General features: G+C 42.8%; 1 protein-coding gene across 2 annotated transcripts in view; it reads right to left on the bottom strand.

Annotated features, from left to right (window-relative positions):
* NGLY1 (N-glycanase 1) overlaps positions 1-17,863 on the bottom strand; it is a 36,549-nt gene that overhangs the window by 9,983 nt on the left and 8,703 nt on the right. For both annotated transcript variants that reach the window (XM_063128126.1, XM_063128134.1), the window contains exons 3-6: positions 15,127-15,345; positions 13,373-13,535; positions 9,431-9,650; positions 7,495-7,616 (exon numbers count right to left, since the gene is read on the bottom strand). In XM_063128126.1, the coding sequence (XP_062984196.1) occupies positions 7,495-7,616; positions 9,431-9,650; positions 13,373-13,535; positions 15,127-15,345 (724 nt within the window). The remainder of the gene's footprint in view (positions 1-7,494; positions 7,617-9,430; positions 9,651-13,372; positions 13,536-15,126; positions 15,346-17,863) is intronic.

Genomic DNA, 17,863 nt, shown 5'->3' with positions numbered 1-17,863 from the left:
ATGAGCCAGGTTCTGGTGCCCACTCAGCCATGAAGCTCCCTGGGTTACTTTGGGTCAGTCACTGACTCTAGGCCTAACCTACATCACAGGGTTGTTGTAAGGATGAAATGGAGAGGAGGAGGATCATGTACACTATCTTGGGGGAAAGATGCTTATAAATGTAACAAATAGATAAAACAACTCTGAATCCCTTATGTTGACCTTTAAAGCCCCAAATGTTTGTGGACTGCCAACTTCCAGATGTGCCTGCTCTCCTATTGAAATCATCTGCAGAGGTCCTCTCGTGGGTTCCAACATTCTCAGAAATATACTCCATTGGGACTAGCGAGATGGCATTTTTGGTGGCTGTGCCTAGCCTCTGGCATTCCTTTTTTTGGAAAGCCTTTACACAAGACACTTTCCTTTTTAGGAAGGCATTTGGGCTACAAATTACTATCTTACTAAATTTGAGTTTCAACATCCTCTGGGGTTTTTTAAAAAAACAATTTTTACTGTGGTTGCTCCTATTTTAGCCAGTGTGGTATAGCAGTTAGAGTGTTGGACTGGGGCTCAGATGACTCAGGTTTTAGTCCCCACCCAGCCATGAAGCTCACTGGGTGACTTGGGGCCAGTCACTGACTCTAGGCTTATCCTACATCACAGGGCTGTTGTGAGGATGAAATGGAGAGGGGGAGGATCACGTACACCATCTTCATATTTGGTGTTAGTCTTGTTGAGCTCTCCGGAGGGGCATAAATGATTTAAAATAAATAAGTACAACTTAAAACTTCTTTTCCCCACAAAATTTTATCCATTTTACAAAACATTTCAGAGACATCCTTCCTTTTTTGTTCCCACACGTTACCAAAGTTATTGGTATTTGCATAAATGAGCAACAAAACTGATATGAAAACACACATGAAAAGAATGCTAGGGCATATTCTGAAAGGATACTCCCTTGGTGTAACATATTTTAAGAAACTTGTACCTAAAAGTACTCAAGAGGTGCTGTTTACAGTATTATGTGAAGAATATGTCAACAAAGGACTTAAGAACAACAAAGATGAGCACATCCTATAGCAGTTCATTGGTGTCCAAACTAATAATTTCATTCATTTATATTATTAGTAAGTTGCTAATAGATGTCATTATACAATTCCAACAAAAGAAATCAAAAGAAATGAGAAAAATGCAAGTTGCTTACCTGTAACTGTAGTTCTTCGAGTGGTCATCTGTGCAGTCACACATATGGGATCTGCGCCTGCGCGGAGCTACTGTCGGGAAAACTTCTAAAGCTGAGATTTTGGCGGGAACCCTCTCCCACTCCCCAATGCGCATGTCTGGGAGGGCTCCCGCCCAATTCCCCAGTTCTCCTGAGACCAAGGCCTTGGTACCGAGGAATAATAATAATGTATGAAAGTATAGCACCACACCGAAGAGGGGACGGTGGGTGGGTTGTGTGACTGCACAGATGACCACTCGAAGAACTACAGTTACAGGTAAGCAACTTGCATTTCTTCTTCGTGGTCTCTGTGCATCACACATATGGGCAATTAGCAGGCTGACTTACTGGAGGTGGGTAGGTGTCAGTGCAAGATCGATGACAAGACAGCTCTTCCAAAGGTACAATCAGCCCTGGATCTAGTGTCCAGTCTGTAGTGCTGAATGAAAGTTGTAGGCTTTGACCAAGTGGCTGTACAACACAGTTCTGGTATTGAAACGCCCTTGTCAAATGCAAACGATGTAGCAACTGCCCTAGTTGAATGCGCTTTGACAAGTATTGGAGTTTTCAAGCCCGCTAGTTCATAAGCCAATTTGATGGTTTGAACTATCCATGACAATAACCTTTGTTTTGATACAGGTAGTCCCTTTTTAGGGCCTCTGTGACAGATGAAGAGACGTTGAGATTGGCGGATGGCCTCTGTACGAGATTTATAAAAAGCCAGAGCTCGCCTTTCGTCCAACATGTGCAAGGACCGTTCAATGTCAGAAGTGGGAGATGGAAAAAAGGTTCGGAGGACAATATCTTGATTCACATGGAAAGCAGACACCATTTTAGGAAGAAACTGAATGTCTGGGCATAATATTACTTTATCACGATGGAATATTAAATATTGTTCATCTATTCTCAGTGCTGCAAGCTCGCTTACTCTCCTGGCCGTGGTGATCGCAATAAGAAACACCACTTTGAATGTTAGGAGTCTTAAATCTACTGTAGCCAAAGGCTCAAAAGGCTTGGATAATAGTGCGTGGAGCACAACAGGTAAACTCCATGAAGGGACTGGAGACTTAATGGGAGGATGCAAATTTAAGAAACCCTTCAAAAACTTTTGAACAATGGGGTGAACAAAAACAGATAACCCCTCTAACTTTTCATGGTAAGCAGAAACTGCAGCCAGGTAAACTCTTATTGATGAGTATTTCAAACCCCTTTCAACTAATTTGTAACAAGAACAATAAAATTATGTTTATATCACATGTGTGTGGATCACTGTCTTTTATTTTGGCAAATTGTGAGAAAGAATCCCACTTTCTCTTATGCAAAGCTCTAGTTGATGGTTTTAAAGCTGCATCCAAAAAGGTTTGAATCTCAGGAAGGTAAGTATTATGATTCAAACTGGTAGGAGCCTCCATGCTGATAGATGTAGTGAGTCGAGGTCTGGATGATGGGCTCTTCCTTGACTCTGGTAAAGTAGGTCTGGTCTTATTGTGAAACGATGGGACTTCCCCTGTGCTCTGTCCAGAAGGGGGGCAAACCAGGGTTTCCTGGGCCACCATGGGGCTAAAAGGATGCAATTGGCGTTGTCCGTTATAATCTTTGCCAGGATTTTCGTCAACAGAGGAAAAGGTGGGAACAGGTAAGTGAAGTTCGTGTTCCATTTGCAAAGAAAAACATCCCCCATTGAGAGATGTCCTCTCCCTGCTTTGCTGCAAAATTGGCTGCAAACACTGTTGTGTGTTGTGGCAAATAGGTCGAGAGATGGGGTACCCCACATGTCGACGATGTTGTGGATTACCTCTGGGTGTATTTGCCATTCGTGGGCAGTCGTCATGGTTCTGCTGAGATGGTCTGCCAGTTGGTTTTGTTCTCCTGCAACGTGAACAGCGGTGATGGAAATACGACGTGCAATACGCCACTCTAAGATTTGGATTGTGAGATGGACCAGGGGCTTTGAGCTAGTTCCTCCCTGTTTGTTCAAATGAAAAACCACTGTGGTATTGTCTGTTGTTATCTGAATATGTTGACCGTACAGTTGTGTCTGAAAAGCCTTGAGTGCCAGTAGTTCTAGGATATTAATGTGCTTGTGTTTGTCCCTGTGAGACCATTGACCTTGTACCGTCAAGTCTATGTAATGGGCTCCCCATCCTGTTGTGGAAGCATCCATGGTGATGATCCCTGAAGGTGTAGGTGTCAGTAAGGGAACCCCCAACAGTAAGTTTCGAGGTGATATTCACCACTGGAATGATCTCGACACCTCTGGAGGTGTGTGAAGAAACACCGTCTTGCATTTTGTGTAGGGTGAACTCTCTCGTGAACCATAACTGCATTCTTCGCATTTTTAGTCGAGCGAATTTTATTACCATAGTAGTAGAGGCCATCAGTCCTAACATTCTTTATATGGTGATAGCTTTTTGTCTTTTTCGTGCTTTTATTATTCTTGCCAGATTGATGATGGTCATTGCCCTGTCCAGGGGTAGATACACTCTGCCTTGATTCGCATCGAGCATGGCACCTATGAATTGGATGAATCTCCTTGGGAATAAGCAAGATTTTTCCTTGTTTATGTATAGACCTAAGTCTTGAAGTAGGGACTGTATGGTACTGAGGTTGTTGATTAAAGATTGTTGGGAGTCTGCTACTATGAGCCAATCGTCTATGTATGGGTAGATTTGTATTTTTTGTTGTCTTAGGAAAGCACAGACTACTGCCATGCACTTTGTGAACACGCGTGGTGCTGTTGACAGGCCAAAAGGTAGGACTGTGAACTGGAATGCCTGGCATCCGATGGCGAACCTTAGATATTGTTGGCTTTGAACATGTATGTCTATGTGAAAGTAGGCATCCTTCAAGTCGATTGACGCGAACCATGCGTGTTTTGAGAGAAGTGGCAGTATCCCAGCTAGGGAGATCATTTGAAATTTCTTGGGGGATATGAAAGCATTCAGATCTCTTAAGTCCAATATTGGGCGCAGGCCGCCATTCTTCTTTGGAACGGTGAAGTACTGGGAATAAAATCCCTGATGTAATTGGGATTTTGGTACTGAAGTAATAGCTCCTTTTGCAATGAGGGTAAGTACTTCTTCCCTCAGCGGCGCTGATGGTGCTGTTATTTGGATAACTCTGGATGGGGGAAGTGTGTTGAATTCTATCCGGTACCCCCTTGCAGTTATGGAAAGGACCCACACATCTGAAGTTATATGTGTCCATGTCGAGAGGAATTTTGAAAGTCGTTGGCCGAAAGGAGTGATGAAGTTGATCTCTTTGACCATGCAGTCAAAGACGCTGCTTATTGCCAAAGTCGTTTTTATGTTTCTCGTATCGAGAAAATGAAAATTGGCCCTTGTTAAATCTCTGTTGTTGTTGAGGAAAACGTCCTTGCAGAGACCTTTGACGGTCAGTTTGATAGCGTAGATATTGTGGCTGTGGTTGTCTGTACCAGCACCTCTGTCTAAATGGTTGAGTAGGGAAACCCAGTCCCATTTTCTTTGCTGTAGTTTTAGCTTTTTGAACAGAGTCCATAGCGTCATCTGTCTTGGCATTGAACAGACCTTCACCATCAAAAGGCAGGTCTTCTATACGGGTTCTGGCTTCTTGTGATATGCCCGTTGATCTAAGCCAGGCATGGCGATGTAATGCCACTGCTTCCACCATCACCTTTGCACCACAATCAGCCTGGTGCTTAGATGTGTTAATTTGCTGTTTCGCAAGCTTGATTGCTTCATCTGAAAAAACTCTGGCAAGTTCCCTTTGGTCATCATTAAGATTACAAAGGGAGGCAACCTTATCTAAAAGGAAAACCTGATATCTAGCCATTGTGGCTTGATAGTTAGATACCTTTAAACTTAAGGAGGCTGATGAATAAAACCTTCTGCCCATGAGGTCTAGACGCCTTCCCTCCTTATCCACTGGTGCAGAGTGGACATGTTGCGATCGACCTTGTGCAGATTCCACAGTCACTGAATTAGGGGGTGGGTGGTTGAATAAAAATTCCGCGTCCTTTTGTAGGACACGATACATGTTGTCTAAACGTTTTGACGTAGGTGGCATCGATGCTGGTTGCTTCCATGACCGTTGAACTACTTGAAGTAGTGTCGGTACGAAAGGAATGGCTACTGGCAAGGTAGATTCAGTGGTTACGACATCGAAGACATGGTCTACTAATGCTTCCACTGGCTGCGATATTTGTATGCCTAATGACTGCGCCATCCTATGGATTTGGTCTGAAAAATGGGAAAAATCATCTGATGGTGAAATAGGTTCTTGGGAACTTACAGCGCCATCTGGAGATGATGTAGATGGAGCGACTGATGACTATGATGCGGAATCAGATTGGTAATCATCAGTAGCTGACGCAGGTGATGCTATTTGAATAACCAAGTCTTGTTCAGTTGTTTGGTCTGGTATAGGGTCTGTTATAGTTGACATTCCTCTTGAGGAGGTACGGTGCTGGATGGAGGGATTTGCCTCACCTGTACCGCAGTTGTATTTTGTCTTGGCTCTAATTGATGTATCACTGGAGGTGGTTGCGGCTGTAGAAAATTATGCTCTTGGGAATACCGTGGAATGACAGTCGGTACCGATGGACAGCGTGGCGAGGGAGGGTAACGATAGTAGCAGTCATAATCACGATGTCAATGGGAATACCAATAACTTGAAGATCTGGGAGGTGCTGAACCCTCCAAGTGTCTGTCCCAATCTGAAATAGGAGATCGTGATCGGTGTTGATAGTAGTACGGAGAATCATATGCCCGCTGTCGAGAAATTGGAGACTGAATTGATTCAGGAGAATTCCGTCGGTAGCGGTCCCGCTCCCATCTTTGTGGTAATCTCAGTATGGAAGGCATTACGGGGCTCAATTGCCTGGTGGTTTGGGTATGAGGTGAATCTCTTATTTCACCCTCTGACATAGACAAAGGGGGTGTGGCGTCAATCCTCGGTATCGATGCGTGAGACACGGTATCTGCTCTTGATGTTGAAGCATAGGGCAGGTTACCGACCCTCGATGTCGAGGGAGGCGTTAGCGTGTCGAGCCTTGATGTCGAGGGAAGTATTGTTGTCGGTGGCGATTGATTTCTCGGTACCAGCAGTTGTTCGGAACATCTATCCTGAGCGTTTTTCTCCTGAGTATTATTTTTCTTCTTCTTTTTGTGACCCTCCTGGGTTCTTGTTGACCGTGCCTTTTTAGCTAGCTTTTTTGCTAGCGTTTTGGCCAAATCCCTTCCTGGAGTTAGGGGAATCTCACTCGATGCCAATGATGTTCGTAGCGGAGTTTGAGATTGGGCCATCGGAGCTACATTTTGAGCCTCCGAAATAGAAGTCGAAGGCATAGTTGGTTTTGTAGTCTGAACAGCTTGTAAAACCTGCCTCCACAACTCCGCCTTTAGTCTATCGGCCCTGTTTTTTCTAGTCTGCCGTGAGAAGGCCTGACAATGTTGGCAGGAATCAACCTTATGTCCTTCCCCAAGGCACAAAAGGCAGAGTCTATGTCGGTCCGACGGTGGTAATTTACTTCCACAATTAGTGCATTTTTTAAAAGGAGCCTTTAAGGCCATACAATCCAGAAAAACAACGTTGCGATCAGCAGCAGCTGGTCGTCATGAACTGAAGAAAAAAGAGAACTAATTTTATTTTATTTTATTTTTTAAACGAAGAAAATGAATGAAGGAAAGAGAAACTCGACGAATAGGAAGAAAACACGAGGTAAAAAAGGTAAGTACTCAGCTATAAATTTGTTTTTATAACGGAGAAGAACCCAACGATGTAGCTGTTAAGGCGGTCAAAGGAGAACTGGGGAATTGGGCGGGAGCCCTCCCAGACATGCGCATTGGGGAGTGGGGGAGGGTTCCCGCCAAAACCTCAGCTTTAGAAGTTTTCCCGACAGTAGCTCCGCGCAGGCGCAGAGCCCATATGCGTGATGCACAGAGACCACGAAGAAGAACTGTAACATAGAGAAGAAAACATCCTTTGCTCTATAACCATCACAACGCTGGCCACATTTCTGACATTTAAATCAGATGAAACTAAATTGATTCCTTTATAAATCAACATTTCAGAAGCCACATAAATATTTTTTAGTCTGCAATCCTGAACTCAGTGGGGCTTATTTCTGTGTAGACATGCACAGAATTGCACTGTTACCCTTATTTTGTCTTATCTAGATTGTTAGCTACAAACTCGAAACCACTTAAGGATATTCTTTGACAGATAGAAATGGAACTTCATCAACACTATTTCAGACTACATAAAATTTTCCAGCCTCAGCTTTAATATAAATAGTGCTCAAATAATTATACCTGTTGCATCCCAAACATATCTTGCTTCAAATCCTACAGCTCTGCAGCAGAGGGTGAAGCAGTTGGCCCATTCTCCACAGCGCCCACGTCTAGTTTCCAGGAGTTTCTCAGGATTGTTGTACCTGTACATATAATGTTTTTTTAAAAGGAAACTATGTACAAACATTGCCACAAAAACCTAGAACAATGACCTTAAAGAGTTATCCAACAACTGCCAACATTTGGAAATTTCTAAGAGACAAAATATTAAATGATTGAAATATGCTATTAGAATCACTTCATCCAAAAACTTTCTAACAGAGTGACATGGTACTTGAATTTGCTCCTTCCTTGTCTCTTCAGTATTGCATGTATTAACTTGTAAACCATTATTTTAAACTGTGAATCTTCTACAGTGTATGGGTTCACAGGCGGTAGATAAATGTCATAAATGAAAGTTAATAAATGAGAGGTTCCATGTTCTACCCTCCACTTTAATACTCTAAACCTCTACTTAGTGTCAAACTGTTACAAGACCAGGAGGGGAAATAACTTTTCCTCCTGGTGGACCCCTTTTTTATTTGGATTCCCCAGGCAAAGAATCTCTGATAGGCTGTCACCAGTACCCTAGTCTGTCTAGCCGCCTGAAGAATTTCTGGGGCCTATTGCCACGATTCCCTCCCTTCAGCTTAGACTTAGGGAAAAAAGAAAAGAAAGGTGCTTTGGAATTTCCTTCTCAAAGCCCCAAAACAGAGAGCTTACCAAAATTCTTTTAAAAAATTTAAAACACAAGCGATAGTTTTGTAACCAAGTGGTCTTTCATGAGAGGAAGAGATCAGTGAGAAATCCTTTTTAAAACAACAGTCACATGTCCAAATATAAAAAGGAGTTTGTTTAAGAAAAAAGAGCAAGGAGAAAGAAAAAAATCGGAAGGCAACAATCACACACATACACAGAATTCCAAATAAACCCAAAAAGTCAGCCTAACTTATCTAGTCACATTACCTACTTGAGTAGAGCCTTAGATCCCAAAGCCTATGCTTAGTTTATCGCAGAGAGAATGATGTGTGTGAGAGAAAGCATCTGAGAGAATTAGATGGTAGATGGGAAGGTTTAGAAGGATGAGTGAGTCTTTTTTTATTGGGATCTCCCCTCAATAAAAGCCAGCCCCTTAGCAGAGACTGATGACTGGTCTGTCCAGTAACACAATAACCTCCATTTCTGATGTCAGCGGTCTAGTGAGCAAACCAGAAATTTACCTAGTGGCTGGACCCAACTTGTAAATGGGTAACTTATATCTCAAAAGTCCAAGGTGGTTGGAACCAGTCAAACTATTCAAGAAAAGGGATTCACATTTTGGAGGACAAAGAATTGAGATAAGGCTAGATAAAACTATTCAGGGTGCTCAGCAGGGTGCCAACTGACCAGATGCTCTAGGGGGGCACTGTGGCTCTATACTGGAAGTAGGGGGTGGTCACAAAAACCGATTAGCTCCTGATGATCCTCTCCTTTGACTCCTGATGGTAATAGAGCCAACAGAACTAGCACTGGTCTTTTAATATGCTTGCACTTATTCATAGTGCCAGGGCTCAACCCCAGATTGCGTACTAATTCCTGAAACACGGACTATCTTAATGACAGTGCTTCTGATCATGTAGAGTGCCTTCCTCTCACCAATAGCAATGTAATAATAAAGAAACAGAAAGTAGAGAAATCTGTTATTCTGTGCTACCAAGCAGGAAAACATAAAGCAGGCCTAACCATATCTTTGTGGTACTGCTTGCAAGGGGGGTTATTATTCTCATGTATTATACATGGGATTCCAGTCTGTGCAGATAAAGATATAAGTGATAAAAATAGTTTCCTAATAATGCACTCAACACACAGAGCCAGAATTAATTCTGTATTTTCACTGAAATAAATGGGACTTGTTAAACCATCTACATACTATACTCACCTTGGAAATCTGTTACTAAACTGGCATTGGTTGCAAAAGTGATTTTCAACCCTGCTTGCATCCCATCTCAGATCATCATCGTTAGGTGGCAAATTCTCTTTAGATTCTGTTGGGCCCCCACATTTGCTGCATGGAAGGTTATTTACCCACTGGAAATAATCACATTTAAACCAGTTCAAGAGCTCCAGCAACAGGATATCTTCTTCATTCACAAGGGAGACTGAAAAATTAAACACAAAGCAATTAAGACAGAACCTTCAAATATATAATTAAAGTGGACAAATATGTACTTACAGAAACCATACAGAGCTGAGGTGGAAAAGTTCAAAATGAGCACAGAGAAATAACCACGCAGTATGAAATCCGGTATACAACCTATAGCACTTCTACATATTTTTCTAAAGGCATAAACTAGGTACCTGAGGCCAAGACGCACCTTGCTTGTCTCCCATTTGACCTCTGGAAAGTGGAAAAAGATTTGAACTTCTGAAGATGGCAGTCCTCAAGCGAGGGAACCAACAAGCTACATTAATCGGTAGGCGACATGATGCCCACAGGTACCAATGCACCCACAGACACTTTTCTTGGGGCCGCCAAGGTGCCCTTCCACTTTTTTTAAAAAAAGTTATCATAGTTTCTTACTGGCAGTGGGGACTGCTGTGAAAGAAGAGTTTGTTGGTGCTGGAAACCGTGGGTTCAAAGGAGTTGTTTAGTGTGTTGCGGTTCAGAGACCTCACCTCTGCCTTGTATTCAGTCTTTGGGACAAGTTACTAGTCCTTTGCCATGCCTCCCAAGGGAGCCATTTTGTGTTGGTATCCAGGACAGTTTCTTACATTACCAAATGTGCCTATGGCCCCCAAAGGTTGCCCACCCCTGAATTAAGGGAATCAATTCTTTGGCTTTGGGGGCATTAGCTATCTAATCACAGTGTTTTGGAGCTGAGAGGATACTGGGGTATGGGAGTTTTTAATAGGCTACAATATTGTAGGGAGAGATCAATTAAAGCAGAGTCGTAGTTCCTCCTAAGGGAGGTTGGGGTTACTGACTTGGAGAGAGATGTAGGCATGTGAGGGTCCTCAGCAGCCAGCTGAACACTCCTTGAATGGAGCCTGCTCTTGCCTGGAGCAGGAATTCCTCAAAGACTTCATCTGGGTTCAAGAAGTGCTGGGATCATGCAGTAGGGCACTGGCAGTTTTTTGCCATCAATAGGAAACCAAACAGGGGATGAGAGGTCTTGAACACTGACTGGCAAGCTCTGGATTTGGTGAAAACTGCTGGGCAAGCGAGTATACTATAGCCCCAGCAGTGACAGAAGGCCAAGCTGGTTCTTGAGGAGTCTGCAGGGTAGCCTACCCATTCTTCCCTTTTCAAATACTTTTGAGAGTTTATGGGACTTTTGCCACCACCAGCACCACTGCTACCACCAAAATAAACTCTTCATATCTTACATGCCTCAACAGTCTAATAACCAAGGCATAGGCATGGGATTGACACCAGCATTAAAAACAAGATGAACAAAGCTAAGAGGTTTTTTTAAGGGATTTATATACAGAAGGGCGTTGTTCAAATGATAGGCTTAAATGCACTTAAATATCCTTGGTTACTGGTTCTAATAAGGAAGTCTTCATTGCTAATATTTCTCCCCCAAACCTAATTCCCCTAAAGACAACCCCGGCCTATCTCTTGTAACCAGGAACAGATGCTGCATAGCAGTCTTCCTCTGCCTTCAGCCCCATGCTGTTGTCTCTTGCTTTTGAAATGATGACATTGTGTCAGGGAGTACTGGCTGAAGGTCTCTCTGGTCAGACCTGTGGCTGAGTCCTCCTAATGCTGGGCTCTGCTGCCTGCTTGGCGTTTCCTCAAAGGTTGGTTTCCTGCTCTCCACAGCCATCAGCTCCAGATTCCAGGGGCATGGCTAGACGTGGCGATATCCAGGGGATTGCCCCAGGATCATCCCTGTGCATTCACACAAGGCACAGGGGATCCTGGGAGCAAGGAGGGATGATCCTATATATTTCAAATAGACTGAAACATGAATCCAAAGTAATATATGGTATTATCTATCCTAGCACATATTATTTTCTTGTATTCATCTTGATTGTAGTGCAGTTATGCTGTCTGTGCCCGAAGCCACAGGTAAGCAGAGAACTATGAAGGTTTTTTCCCCAGATTGTCAGACTGACTTTTGTCCTCTCCCTGTGTATTGTAGAGATTCCACAGTATTCAAGATTACAATCGGCTTAGAATGATAACCAAAATATTTTTATTAGCTCGAAACAACATGTGAAGTTGTTATGACTCAGTACTCAGATGAATTCTAGGAAAAAACTTGAAACCTCACCTCAAAATCTTAGAATACTAGAAACAAACTAGAACTCTCAAAGGGGGGGGGCAGACTCCTCCCCAGAACTTCCTTCTTCATGAATCAGGCTTTCAAACGGGGCCTAAAATACTATTTCTTCAATGCTACCTTTTCCGAAGAGTGTAATTACTTTATGTGACTCAGAGCTGCTTTTGTGACTGCAAATTTAGTATGACTAATGTGTTAATGTTATCATTTACTGTTATGTACACTGCTTTATGAGGCCCTGGCCCTGGAAAGCTGCCAAGAAATACTTTAAATAAACAAACTCATTCATTCTATACAACTTAGCTAACAGTCTTTAAGAGGTGAATGGTGAGGTTGGATACTCCCCCTCTGAATAATTTAGGGTAGGCGTAGGCAACCTCCAGACATTTGGAATACAACTCTCATAATCCCTGACCAGTGGCTATACTGGCTGGGGTTTATAAAAGTTGCAGTCTAAAATGTGGAGGGCAACATATAACCTACCTCTGATTTAGGAGCACATAGAGAGCCAGTGTGGTGTAGTGGCTAAAGTGTTGGAATGGGAGTTGGGAGATCCAGGTTCTAGTCCCCACTTGGCTGTGGAAACCCACTGGGTGACTTTGGGCCAGTCACAGACTCTCAGCTCAACCTATCTCACAGGGTTGTGGTTGTGAGGATAAAATGGAGAAGAAGAGGAGGATTATGTACACCGCCTTGGGTTCCTTGGAGGAAAAAAGGCGGGATATAAATGTAATAAATAGATCAATCAGGTCAGTTCTAGATAAATATCAAGTTGTAGCCCTATTTGGGCATCCTAATCTCCCCCCCCCCCCCGATTAGAATGATGTGAAGGAGAGTGGGGATAACCTCACTTAGCTCCATGAGCTGGAGGACAAATGTCTGCAGCAAGTAGCCTGCTCTACTCATGTTGGGCTCTGGAAGTTCAGGATTCTAGATTACGCAGGGAGCTTACCAGAGCACAGCAGGCTCCCCGCTGCAAACATTCGCTCCTCCAACTTTTGGAGCTAGCGTGCTTATCTTCACTTTCCCTCATATGATTCAAAACATATAGGGGATTAGGATGCCTGAATAGGGCTTCTGTTAATCAGGTTTCTTTATCTACCTGGATATGAATTATGGGGTAACGTGAAGGCAACTAACCTGAAGGCGGTACCAGTAAAACTGGTCAGCCTACTCCTGTTCTAGTGTGTTATAAGTAACCCAGAACTGCTTACGAGTGAAAGAAGTGTATTTTCTCCATCACACTGACCTCTGAATCTGTAACAAAAGCTACTACTCTGAACAGAATCAACATGTCAACTACAAATATGGAATCAAAATCACAGTGCTCAAGACCATCTTCTTTGTTTTAGAGCCCATGCATGTAAAATAATAATTCTTAGACCTATTTTAACTTTAAAAAATATTTTAGTTGTACAAAATATATATTTTTGAAGGAAAAACACATATAAATATCCATACTTCACGACTTTTTTAAAAAATCTGAAAAACTTCCCTTGGATCTGTTTTGAACATCAATAGAAATACCCATATTTATGCAGAAATGTTCTACTTAATATCTTCAATTTTTGCAGCTGTATTAAAAATATTACCTCTGTCTATTTTTCTGACTTCTGTTAGCTTTTCTTGAGCTTTCTTTCTTAGTTCTTGAATTGGAATACAAGCCAATGCTTTCTTTTGTAAAACAGGGTTTTCATAAAACATTACATGCAGGAAATTTGATTGAAGTGTCTTCAAAAAAATCGATTCAGTTGTCTAAAATGGGGGGAAAAGAGTGTGTTTTGTTTCAGTTGTTACATACTGATTTTCTAGCAACTTCTGGCTAGTAAGTCTTCTAAATTAGCCTTTCCCAACTTGATGCCCTCTAGATGTGCTGAACTACAACTCCCACCATCCCTTGCAGCACAGCCATGGTGGGTGGGAATGATGGGAGTTGTAGTCTAGCACATCTGGAAGTCACCAGTCTGATTCCCAATGGTCTAAAGAGTGATGTTCACATGAACTTGAAGGGCACAATCTACTGAGAATGTCTTCTCCATAAACGTCAGTAAAATAAATGAAGACAGGCTATACAAACACAAGTGCTTATATGACCTGAAGTGCTGCCTGTCGTTCAAAAGCAATGTATACTTTGTGGAAGAGCCTTCCTGTGAGGAAACAGAAAGTCCAAGATGTTCTGCTGGTTATGCTACACTCATCTTGATCATGGTCTTTGTAGATTTATTTAATTTTATTTATTTCAATAATTTATAAGCTATACTTTCATCTAAAAAATGATTTCAGGGCAGTGTAAAGAAGTCTGGCATGACTAATGAGAGGTTAAAGACTGTGTGCACAAATGCTGACTTATGCAAGGATGAGATCAAAGTACTAACAAATGGCACACAGCAGGCTCAGATCTGAACCAAGTGAAAACAACCACATTCCTTGGATTGCTGGAACGGTCAATAATGACAGAATAGAAGATAATCAATAGGTCATCAAAAACAAGACACTAAGAGACACTGATACTTCTATACAGAAAAAAGCCATGGCTCCTTAGTGTAGTCCCCTTTTGGGATCGCAACCTGATACTAGTCACGCTTTCGGAGCAAGATAGCCTTATAGCCACTGAGACTGCTCAAAGCAAGCAAGCATCTGGTGCCAGGCCCTTCAGAAGCCCAGAGTCCTGCTCCATAGAGATAAGAGATTCATTTCTCAATAGAAGGGCTACTGGCTAGCCCTTCAAAATCTGGAAGTGAGTCATCCACAGCTTCTTGGGATGAGTTAGGGCCTATTTTAAGTGAAAGTGAAATAGAGTCGCTCCATTTGTGACTCCAGAGTAAATGTAGTACCTGGAGCTAAATTTTACAGCATCGCCAGGTGGGAAGAATAATGAACTGCCCCCATCTTTCATTAGCTTCAATCGGGCCTATTACAGAACGTGACTTTATTTTGTGATGTATTGATTTGAACTTGTAGGATTTCCCTTTTCCACTTGTTCATTAAAAAATGTCCTGAGAGGGTTTCCCAGGGAGGAAGGGAAGCAAAATTGTTGGGAAAGGTCCTGAAACTCGTCAGCTGTTTAGCTCACATTTTAGGAAATGTAGTAACAGAATTTCTCCCACAGAACTCACCCCACCCCAATTTGGGGAAAGCTGGGGAGTCCACATTTATAGAGACAAGTAACATCAGCACATGTACACTCAACAAAAAATTGATGTGGATAATCACCATTTATATGTTCCCAAGAGTTGTTATGTGAATTAAAATTTCAATTTTACCCTGTCCTTTAGTTCTTTAATTTCCATTCTCACTTTCAAATATTATTCCCTTGTTCAGTGTAACAGAGTTCTGAAGTAATTACCATGACAGCAGACTGAGGAGTTGGTTCTACGTTGGAGTCAACAGTTCTCGATGGTAGAGGAGCAACAGGCTGCGTATTTGTTACCCTCTGAGAGGATCCTGATGTTTCCGTTTGATTTGATCCATTTAAACGGCTGTTTCTTTCCCCTGCAATTAGATCTCGAATTTTACGTAGCTGCTCGATTGATGCTCCCTTAGGAAAAACAAGATGAGTTTCTCCCTGAAATTATAGTTACAAAAGGTCTTCTGTATTAAAAAGCAAAAGTTCAATCCCTATGACATCACCTCCACTGGCTTTGCATCAGAACTTAATTAGTTTCTACCATTTCTAAAGGAATTATTTGGCCCTTCCTTTGAGATGCTCAGGACAGCATAAATAGGGCTAGCCTGTTTTATCTTCACAAAACCCCTGTGAGGTGAGTTAGGCAAGGAGACTGCAACTGACCCTAGGTCAACCCATGAGCTTTATGGGTGACAGTGCAATGCTATCAGTGTTTACTCAGAAGTAGGATCCACTGTTTTACTTGTCCAGATCAGTATTCACCCTTACCAGCAGAGGTCTCTTTTCCTACAAACGCCAATCAAGACTTTATTTGCCCATCAAGATAGGAATGTACACCTTGACCCAAAGAAACACCATATTCAATATACAGTTTCAAAGCTCCATTCACACACACCCATCACAATATACAGCACATGTAAATAAGAATTCATCTTTCCCATCTGACCTCTCTTGTGTAGCACTAGACAGGCTTAAAAAGCTATGTTCAGCTCATCAATCCTCCAGTCCTTTCTGAGAGTGAGATCAAGCCTCTCCAGACGGGGGTCAAAAACAGACAGTTGGGGTTTTGGCTGCCCCCTTCTTCTGTCCCCCACCCTCTGGTCAGAAATGAAAGGTTTATATTAGGGATGTCAGAGAAATCTGTCCTGGGGATGAAGGTTGTTGAGCTTTCAACAACTCGGCCCCTGGATTTTGGCTCATGGATTTTCCATTCTTTTTTTATGGAAAAACATTTTTTTTTTTTTGCAAATTGCAGCTGCAATTTGCCTAAATTGCGGGGGGGGGGGGGAAGGCTACAAATTGCTTAATTTACAGCTGGAATTTGCAAAAATTTCTTTTGATGAAAAACAAACAAACAAACAAAAACCAAGAAAAGTTCCCTGATTTTGGGAAAAGCATAGAGTGTGGCTTGCAAATGCAAGCAAAGCAAGGTGGGCAGTGGGGATACATCGGGCCCCAAAAAAGGCCGGATTTTCAAGCAACAGACATCTCTAGCTTATATACTCTTGTCCCTCCCCTGATCAGCCCACTCTATCTTTGGTCTTCCTGCCAGAATTACATTGCAGATGCAAGATATTGATTCTAAAAGTCCCTCCACCCATATCTTGAAGGAGAAAACAACAGATCTGTTGCAAGATGTCTTGGATATATGCCTCAAAAGGTCAATTAGATAGAAGACAGCAAGCTATTATTATATTTCAAGTATATCTCCAAATACTAAAACTGTGCTAAGTGGGTCTTACTCCTAGGTCCATCGTACCATCATCACCACTGACGTACAATGCTCTATCTGTGTACGGCTCTGGCCAAAAACAAAACCCAAACCCTCAGAATTACCAAGACAACAGGAACTATTTGAGGCATCAATGTGATTTTTATAGTGAGCCTGTTCAGACAACATGGCAAGCCACAGTCAGGCCGCTAACCCTTTTGTAGCAATGGTTAGTGAGCATGTTTAAACCGTGGTTATGTAGCCACCATAGTTAGGAATGGTTCACATGACACGCTAAGTCATGATCCACAAGATACGCTAAGCCATAGTGTTTAGCTCAAAATGCTTAATCACTGTGGCTTAACATGTCATCTGAACAGGGTCAATGATAGTTTAGTTGTGAATCAAGATTTTCTCCGTGCTCCCCAAACATATGATGTTGGATTCCTGTTCTTGCTATCTCTGGAGCATATCATGGGCTGCCGCAGCTAGAGACAAGACTGTTAGGTGACATGGAGTTTCTCTGGGCTGACTTAGGCCACAGCTAGACCTAAGGTTTATCTTGGGATCATCCAAGGTTTGCCCCTGCCTGAGCACTGGATCCCCTGGATCACCTAGATGAACAGGTTTGACCCCTGGACGATCTTAGGTCTAGCTATGGCCTTACTGAAAGGTTTTGCCCATGGTCAGGATCCATCAAATTATCATAGTTAGAGCAAGCAAGCAATTTTCCTCGGGTTAGACTGACTAGTGACCAGTAGCAACATTTGCTTCATACCTTTCCTGGCAATGAGTGGCTTCGCTTCCTTAAGGATTCCCTACTCGTTCCTAGGGAGTGGTGCGCTAATGGATGGGTGACCCTGGGCATGTCTAGATAAGGGAGGTTAAAGGGGATGATCTCACGATTTTATGATCGCGAGATTGTCGCCCTCGTCTACACGCAGCGTGCGACGTCACGGCTGCCATTTTGGATTTTCTTTTTAAAGGAAAAGGAGTGCGCGAGCACTTAAATGGAACCATAAGGTGTTTGCTTGTTTTTTAAGAAACAACAACTTGTGCTCCCCACCCCCCATCCCAGATGGGCACAGAGCTCCTGAGGAGCTCCGTGCCCGGTTCCCAGCTCCTTGTGAGGAGCCAGGGGGGTGGGCAACCGCGATGGCGGGCCACACGTCGTGTGGTCTCTGGAGCATCCCGAGACTGCAGGAAAAAGCGGGATGGAAGGGTAGGCTGATTTCGTGGAGAAAG

Source organism: Elgaria multicarinata, chromosome 1 (genome assembly GCF_023053635.1).
Source record: "Elgaria multicarinata webbii isolate HBS135686 ecotype San Diego chromosome 1, rElgMul1.1.pri, whole genome shotgun sequence".
Taxonomy (NCBI): Eukaryota; Metazoa; Chordata; class Lepidosauria; order Squamata; family Anguidae; genus Elgaria; species Elgaria multicarinata.
Note: the sequence above shows the minus strand (reverse complement) of the source record. Positions and strands in the feature narration are given on the sequence as shown.